The sequence below is a fragment of the Condylura cristata genome, unplaced genomic scaffold, assembly GCF_000260355.1.
Source record: "Condylura cristata isolate star-nosed mole 26May11 unplaced genomic scaffold, ConCri1.0 scaffold00004, whole genome shotgun sequence".
Lineage (NCBI taxonomy): Eukaryota > Metazoa > Chordata > Mammalia > Eulipotyphla > Talpidae > Condylura > Condylura cristata.
The window spans coordinates 59,918,205-59,927,305 of record NW_004567105.1 but is presented as its reverse complement, the minus strand read 5'-3'; the positions used below and the strand labels follow the sequence as shown (position 1 = coordinate 59,927,305).

The window sequence follows — 9,101 nt, the reverse complement described above, 5'->3', positions numbered from 1 at the left end:
CTGTCTCTGGTGAAGCCTCTCACCCTCCGCATCTCTGGCCTGTACCCCAGTTCTGTATGAATAAATAAATCTTTTAAAAAAAAAAGAAAGAAAAGAAAAAGCAGTCAAGTAAGGACAGCTCTGGTGTGAGAGAGGCACCTCTCCACCTCCTGCGAGAAGCCTTAGCAGCCTCACACCCTTTTCCTCTCATGGAGGGATGAGTGGCAAAGCCATGCCGCCAGCACGTCCAGGTAGCCAGGCTCCCGCATCCAGCAGCCAGTGTCTTCAGCTGTGGATGGGCTTCCTCCGCAGCCAACTGGGGAGACCCCTGGGAGTGCAACCCCACCTGCCGGAGTGACCTCCCTCACCCCTTCTCCCACCAAGTCTCTGGGAGCCAGCCGCTGGCTGTTTTTTTTTTTAAGATTTATTTATGCATACAGAATTGGGGTACAGGCCAGAGGTGTGGTGGGTGAGAGGATTCACCAGAGACAGAGTGGGGAGCAGAACAGGCCGACTGACGAAGCACACTGCTGAGGGGAGCAGCGGGTGGGTCAGGAGAGGTCTGCTGAGCCATGTGGGTCAGCTCCCTGGCTGGGAATCAAACTCGTTCTGAAGTGGCAGCAGATAGCTTGGTAGTGCTGCACTTTAAACCATTGCGCCACCAGGGAGGGCCCCCCTGACTTTCTGAAGGAGGGCATCAGGCACTAATAGGAGAAGCCGAGCGGCCATGGCAGTTTTAAATCCAGAACGCAGTGGCTAGGTCTGGTGGACAATGCCGTGGAAGCTGACACGCGTGGTTTGCTGCGGGCTGTGTTGTCCTTAGCAGGATTGCCCTCTGGTTCCAACACCCCCGGGCGGTGTGCTGCCTGGACTCTCCCCCAAGAGGGCTGCTCGGGTTCCAAACTTTGCCCTCAAGCCTTCTGGCTCCTGGCTTGAACTCAGGCCTTGGCAGACAGCCCTTTATATCACGGCCCACTCGTGGTTCAGCCGCCATGTTGCCACCGCTGGCCACTGCTTCTGCTGAGGAGCGGGTCAATTCCCCAGGGTTCATCCTCATTCATTGGTAAGGGTGAGGAGAAATCAGGAGCTACACACAGATGTTGGAAATTTAAATGGTGTAAGACAGGTATTAGTTCCCCAGATGGTTAAACATAGTTATCATGTACCCAAGACTGCTCCTAGGTAACCGGCAAGAGATAGGAAAGCTTATGGGCACACACACAAATTTATAAATTCATATATATGACTATTCATGTTTAAAACTTTTTTAAAAAGATTAATGTACACATACAAGAACTGGGGTACAATGGGTGGGCCGGGAGATTAGATGGTTCACCAGAGACAGAGTAAAGAGCAGAACAGAGGGATTGACTGAAATACACTGCTGAGGGGAGCAGCGGCTGAGACAGGAGGGGTCTGCTGCGCCATGTGGGTCAGCTCCCTGGCGGAGACTGAACTCAACTAATGGCTGCTGGTACCTTGATAGAGCTCAGATTTAATCCCTCCACTATCCCTTTGGTGGATCTTTAACAATCTACTTCTTATCAAAGTTTTATATTTCGCCCTTGGTGACCCTGAGTCGTCTACATTTCCATCGGAAATCCCTTCCTCAGCGTCCACTCTCCCACACAAGTCCCCTGTGACTGTTCAGCCTTTCCCTCTGCTCTTTGTTCTTTCTCATCTCACCACTCCATCTTTTCAAAACCACCCTTCCACTAATTTCCCACCTCCCTTTCTAGTTTTCCGTTTCACTAATTACATTTAATCTACTTCGTGCTTTCTGCATTCTGCTGCTGTCTCTAGCTTCCTGCCGTGTGTGAGGCCCTGAGTCACCCTGGCTGAAGGGGAGACAGAAGTGGCAGGGCTCGGCCTGGAGCTGCAGAGAGGGCTGCCTGGGCCTCCCAGGCCCTGGGGCTAGAGCCAGAGGGTGTGGTCAGGCCTGGTGGGGAGAGCCCTGCACCCAGGGGCCCTCAGGGCCCCTCTGTCCACTCTGCAGCGCAGGAGGGAAGGGCACAGACAGTTCAGTTGCCATGGGGCTGTCTCTGGGGGACTCACCTGCTGCCAGATGTCCCAGCCCTATGTCATAATGCAGCTGGGAATGAACAGCATCGCCTTGCCTGTGACTCCTGCCAGACCTTGGGAAGAAGAGACACCAGGTTAATGAATCATCCAGAAGGGAACGATGAAAGTTCAATTTTGTGTAAGAAACATGACCAGATCTATTAAGCAGGCTAGGGGAGGGTGTGAATTATCCTGAATTCAAGGTCTGGGGATGGAGGGGATGCTGAGGCTGTGGGGATGTGAGGCTTGTGCAGACCCATGGAAAATAAGTATTAAATCATTTATTCATTTCCTGCTACCTCTGATGCCAGACTGACAGGCACTGTATTCTGATTATCATCGAGGATGTTGAAGAAATAATACAATGGGATTCAGAAAAGCCTAAAAAAATAAGACAGGTGGGTAAAATTCCCATGTAGTAAGGAGCTAAACAGCACATTTAAGCCAATGTCGCGAGCGTGTGGAATTGTCTTTTATGGATTCAGAGTTTAAATAATCAGGAGTCAACTCAGTAGAGGCTGACTTCTCCTCCCAGTCGCCAGGGGCTTTGGGTGGGGAGCGACTGGGACATGAACAGTGAGAACTGAGGGCCCCAGGTTGGACAGTAGAAAGAATGTGGGAGCAGCATGCTGGCACACGCTGGGGCTGAGATCCAGCGCTGAGCAGAGAGGACTGGGCCGGTGCTGGGCTGGGGAGCATGGGCGAGCAGCCAGGGCCCAGCACTGTGAGGCCAGATCGACAGACCCATGAGCTCTGGGCAAAGCCTCCCGTGTGGATGCGGCCTCGGGCGTCCCTTGCCCATGCACCCGTGGGCAGTCAGGAGGGCGCTGTTGATTCTGGGGCAGTCAGGTGTCCATAGTGGCAGAGGGCAGGCCCTTGGTGTCCTGCTAACGCCCCGCAACTCCCCAAGGTGGGTTGACTGTGGGAGAACCCGGGCCCCTTCGGAAGACCCTGCCGCCGGTGTGTGTCTCCTTGTGCCTAGGTTAAGAAGAAGAAAGTCTTGCCACCAGACAACTCAGGGGCAGCCACGAAGATCCAGGCCTGGTGGCGGGGCACCCTGGTGCGCCGGACGCTGCTGCACGCGGCCCTCAGGGCCTGGGTCATCCAGAGCTGGTGGAGGCTGGTTCTGGACAGGCAGCGGCAGAGGATGCGCAGGGAGGCCCTGATCGCCTACGCGACCCGAGAGAGGGCCGTGGTCAAGCTCCAGTCCTTAGTCCGCATGTGGCGCGTGCACTGGCGGTACTGTCAGGTGCTCGAAGCCATCTACGTCATCCAGTGTCACTGGCTGTGCCACAACTGCCAGACCTGTGCTCTCCTCCGGGGCCACTGTGTCGTCACAGCCACTCACCTGCAGTTCCACATTGAGGTCATTAACCCCTAAGGCTGGGCAAGGAGGAGCACTGAGCCTCCTGTCCTAGTAAAGGTCTAACCTGGTGCGCTGTGCCTCCTGGTCTCCCCGAGAGCTGGAAATTGGGCACCCAGGCGTGCAGCCTGTGGTTCTCCTGGGAAAGGACTCCAGGCAAGTTCTCCTCTGCCCCAAGGACCGTGCTCTGGACGGACAGTGGCCTCGTGCTGCGTCCACGTGTGTGTGTGTCAGAACAGAAGCGGAGGTCCTAGGCCACCCTGCTATGAAGGACCAGCAGCCCCAGTGCCCACCCCAACCCCATTCCTTCTCATCCGGGAGCTGAGAAACAGGCGGGTTCCATCTCCCTGAAACTGAGCACCTCTGTACGTGAGAACTGAGGTCTCTGCCGCCTGGGTCGGGAATTGGCTGGCGCCCAGGAAGCCTCCAGCAAGGTGTCTTTGGCAAGTACCTTGAGAGAATGCCAGCGTTTGGCTTCCCCTTGCAGGATCAGTGACTGCTGCCCAGGGGAAGGACGGGAGGCTGGCCCTAGCCGTGGGAGGGCCTGGCGCGCTAATGAGCATATGGCCACCCTGGGGTCAGTACCAGACCGGAGTCACGTGCTTCAGCCTGCGTCAGAGCTCCTTCCCCTAGAGCAGTGCAAAAACAGGACTCCTGGTGTCACCTCCCCCCCCACTCTTGTCTCCCTCCTTGTGGGGGGATGTGGGGGGGGTCTCATCACAGGTCAAGGTGGTCACACCAGTCTCCTTCAGGGTCACTGCTAGAAAAGGTTTTTGCTCCCGTCCTTCGCCACACAGCCCCACGGTCATGCTAAAGCAGAGATAGTCAACAGAACTTTCTGCATCATGACATTTTCTGTGCTCTCAATAATGAGCAACTAGCCACTCATGCTTGTGGGCACTTGAAATACACCAAGTGCAACCACAGAGTTGAATTTTTACTGAGTTTAAATTTAAAGGAACTTCAGCACTCACATGTGCTGGTATGTTCCTTGGACATGATGTCTCTCCTCTTCACCGTTGTCAGTCATTGCTCTTTCTGTGTCCTTCACTCTCATTATTTCTCCTCTCCTTTCCCCTTGCAAATGTACGCATAAGGATGTTTCTCCAGATACACCAAGGTCCTCTGATCTCTGCCCCTCCTAGTTTCTTTTACAGCCATCACCCCTGACAGGCCCTTGCATCTTTCTTACCCAGGTCAGTGTCTGTGGCTAGCCAATTGCTACCTCTCCCCTGCACACCGTGACCTCCCCTAACCCTCTCTCTACTGCAGAAGTCGGGTGAGCTTAACCGTCTGCCCGCTGTGCCTGCAGGTACCCTTGTGGCTGCCAGGATCAAGCAGCCAGGAGCGGTGGCCTCTGTTTGTGGCCTCCAGCTCACTGGACAAACTTCCCTGTAAATTTCTCTGGTCTCTCTGCACTTCTGTTCCAATGGGAATATTTCACAAATCTCAATTCCACTTCTCCATTGAACTGGAGGGTAATCTGTCACCACACACTCACCTAAAGAAACTGTCTTCTTACTACCTCATTCTCAGTCCCAGCTCCGTCCGGACCCTACCTGTTGCCCGGGCCCTCCAGGTGAAATAAATGGACACTATTGGCTCTGGCTGAAGGCCAGTCCTCCACCAGCCTGCTCCTTCTGACCCGCAGTCAGACGCATTATCTACTGCGCCACTGGCCCGTACCTGCTGCTCCTTTCTCAAGGTTGATCATAACTCAGATCCTTACTATCCAAAGTTTGATGTCTATCTCTTTCATCTCTAAAAACATATCCTTGTTCAATTTCTGTTCTAATCTCCTCAGGGAAAACACACTTTCCCTGTGTCCACTTGTTTCTGTCATTTCCTTTCCAATCAACTTTCTATCCTTCTCACTCCACTGTGCCTACAATGGTTAAAATCTCCACTATTCCGGTTAATCAAATCCAAGAATTATTCCATTAGTCTTATACAAAGTCCACCTGTCATGCTACAGAGTTAACTCTTCCTTACTAAGATACTAAGCTTTTAAAAGGCAAATATCAGAAATCACATCCTTTAACCCATATGTTTTCGAAATGAGAACTTGAAATTTGTCACCTAATGTATCTTCCATCATTCACTATAGTTCCTTACTAGCGTCAAATATGTTTATACACCTAGTAGCTGGGATTCAACATACATAAAGCAGAGTCCCTGTGCCCGCCGTAGTCAGCCACTGCCATCACTAGACCCTGGCAATCACTGATCTGTTGTGTTATTGTTTTGCCTTCTCCAAAATATCATATAAAGGAAATTAATGTTTGTGCCCTTTGGAGTCTGGCTTCATTCAACCAGCAGAATGCATTTCTGATGTCTTTATTGTGTGGTTAAATTTTTCTATTGATAACTAATATTCAGAGACTTTCACACTTGAGGAATCTTAGTTATTTTCTGTCTTTGGTGCTCGCCAATAAAGATTTATGTACAATTTATTTGATGAACCTAAGATGCATACTCTTAAAATCTAGGACTTGGGGGGTTTCTGGTTGTGGCATGAGATGATGTTGACCCACTTTTCCTTTCTCTCTTGTTAATACAAGCTAAATATTCTGAATAGAATTCAGCAATCATAAAAAGATCTTGAAATGCTGGGGAGGGAGGTAGATCAGCTAGGATCATCATGACTTTCAATGCTGTACAGTGATGAAGTCTGTGGATTTTCTTTTTATCTGTCATGGATCTCAGCCTGGACACCAACGATATCTGAAGCAGAACTATTGCAAACATTGGGGCAGTAAAACAAAACAAACAAACAAAGACCTTTTCTCTGTGGTCAGTGGAAGGTGACAGAGGGCAGACCTGTAAGGCAGAGATGCCCCTGTGTAGTGACAGTGGCATAATGTCACTATGGCAACCTTACAGCATTGACACCAAAACCCACAGACGCAGCCGGGACTGGAGAAGTGACCAAGCTCATAAGAGATAAACTAAGCGGAATCCATGCCAAGATACATCATAACTGAACTACTGAAAGTGAAAGACAAAAGATTGGAAGCAAGCAGAGAGAGAAGACACTGTATGAGAAAAACAATTCAGGCGATGATGTCTCATCTGAAACCATGGCAGATGGAAGTATCACATTTTTCACTTGCTGAAAGAAAGGAACAACCTTTCAAATCCTGTAGTCACTGAAACTGTCTTGCAGGCATGAAAAAGATGTTCTTGAAAAATGAAGAGAATTTGTCACTGACAGTATGTGCTTTATAAATTATGACTAAAAGAAACTCCCACAACAGAAGGAAACAAGATGGCTTAGAGCTTCAAGAATGATAGAACAATAAAACGGGCAGAATTGGGGGTAAATATCAAGCAAAGCTGAAGGATAAATATATAGATCATCCTCTCTTCTGTTACTCTAAAATTTAACTATTGAAGCAACAATTATAACATCTCTTGTGTTCAATGTACCTAATGGGATACTTAAGTCAATTATATATATTTTTAAAGATTTTATTTATACACTCAGAACTGGGGTACAGGCCAGAGATGCGGAGGGTGAGAGGATTCACCAGACAGAATGGGGAGCAGAACAGGCAGATCGACGAAGTGCACTGCTGAGGGGAGCAGTGGGTGAGGTGGGAGAGGTCTGCTGCGCCATGTGGGTCGCCTCCCTGGCCTGGAATCCAACTGTCACTGAATTGGCTGCGGCTGGCTTCACACTGCTGCGCATTAACCGTGGCACTACCAGGGAATGTGACGCACTCTCTGCCAACAGAGAGACACCACGATATATCTTCTTTTGGACCCTTTATTCTTCTCCCTCGTGCCTGTGCCCTCTTCTCAATCTCTCAATCTCTCTCTCTCTCTCTCTCTCTCTCTCTCTCTCTAGCTTGCCTCCTCCCTGCTGCCCCCCCCAGCCCCCTGTGGCAGTTGCTTAAATAGCATTCATTGACCAATCAGAGCACTGCTCACGTGTACATTGGCCAATTAGAGCACTGCTCACGTGTACAACAACCATATTTGGGCAGGACACACAACGAGCATACATTGATCACGGCAGAAGCATATCCAATAAGATTTAACTTCCTTATACAGGCGGGTGTTGGCGTATTTTGTTTTTCACTGGCTAAAGGCCAGGCGCCATTTTGGCTGCTGAATCATGGGGCTGGGGTCCTGGGCACCCCGACAAGGGAGGGCCAAGACAATTACATTTTTAAAGTGGGGCAGTGAAGGGACCATAAATAGAAATAAAGGTTCAATACTTATCCAGCAAGTAAACATCAAAGCCAGCATCTGAAATAAGTTCCACACATAACATACAATGCCTGGAAAAACTAGAGAAAACATATACTTGGAAGCAAAATAATTTTAAAATACAGAATCCTAAAAACTGTTCAAGGGACTCACAGAAAGTCAAGGACAAAGAAAGAGAAGACACTAAAAATGAAAAATAGTAAACTGAATCCCCCAAATAAAATCAATAACAGCATTAAATGTGAATAGTTTAAATAGACAATGAGGCCCTCCCTGGTGGTGCAGCGGGTTAAAGCACTGCACTAAGAAGCTTAAGCCACTTCCACATGAGTTCGATCCCCGCCTGCCCCAGAGGAGATCCACATGGCGTGGCAGACCTCTCCTGACCCGCCCGCTGCTCCCCTCGGCAGTGTACCTCGTTGATCTGCCTGTTCTGTTCCCCACTGTCTCTGGTGAATACTCTCACCCTCCACATCTCTGGTCTGTACCCCAGTTCTGTATGAATAAATAAATCTTTTAAAAAAAAATAGACAATGAAAATAGATCGAAGAGTGAATTAAAAAACATAACCCAATTATACACTGTCTATTAGAAACTCACTTTAAATACAACAAAGCAGACAGGGTGAAAGAATAAAAATGAAAAATATATAACAGCAAGTTTTTTTTTAAAAGCAGGACATTTGTCCCTCCTTGGTGGTGCACCGAGTTAAAGCACAGCACTAAGAAACTAGCCACTTCAGCATGAGTTCGATCCCTAGCCAGGGAGTTGACCCACATGGCATGGCAGACCTCTCCTGTCTTGCCTGATGCTCCCCCCAGTGGTGTATTTCAGCAGATTCACTTGTTTTGCTCCCCACTCTGTCTCTGCTGAATCCTCTCACCCCCCGCACCTCTGCCCTGCACCCAGGCCTTGTTTCCCTAAATAAATAAATATTTAAAAATAAGCAGGGCATTTATATTAACATCATCTAACCTAGATTTCAGAGCATAAACAGTAGTGACAAAAAGTGATATATAATGAATAAAGAAACAACAGTGTTGAAGGGAAAGAAGATAAACCCAGTTATACTCAGAACTAAAACACCATACTCTCAGCAATTGACAGAGCTACTAGGGGGAAAATATAGAACATATATAAAAGAACTGAACAACAGCATCCATCAACAGTTCATTGATATTTATAAAACAATAACAAAATCCACATTCTCTTCAAATATTCACCACCAAGGTGAGAAACTGTACACCTGAAACCTATACTGTCGTAAAGTAGCAATACCACAGCAGGTCTACAGGGTGTCTGTACTCTTACACATACCTGCCATTTGGCATCTGTATTTTTTTTTCTTGTGATGAGGACCTGTAAGATCCATGCTCTTTAACAACTTTTAAATATATAATACAGAGTTATCAAGTGCAGTCAACGTGCTGTCCAATAATTTTTAAAAAGAGAAAACCTACAGAATAGAAGAAAAGTATGCAAT

The 9,101-nt window shown here is 48.6% G+C and overlaps 1 protein-coding gene across 1 annotated transcript; it reads left to right on the top strand.

The window, feature by feature from the left end:
• Positions 1–2,161: 2,161 nt before the first annotated feature.
• LOC101635437 (IQ domain-containing protein F2-like) lies at positions 2,162–3,421 on the top strand. Its single transcript, XM_004676579.1, has 3 exons — positions 2,162–2,179; positions 2,352–2,438; positions 3,023–3,421. Exons 1-3 carry the CDS (start codon positions 2,162–2,164, stop codon positions 3,419–3,421), a joined length of 504 nt encoding a protein of 167 aa, XP_004676636.1.
• Positions 3,422–9,101: the final 5,680 nt, after the last annotated feature.

Bases quoted from the DNA above. Each gene is read 5' to 3' on its own strand.
- LOC101635437 (XM_004676579.1), top strand. The intron at 2,439-3,022 runs GTGGGTAAAATT...CCTTGTGCCTAG, and splicing joins AGCCTAAAAAAATAAGACAG to GTTAAGAAGAAGAAAGTCTT.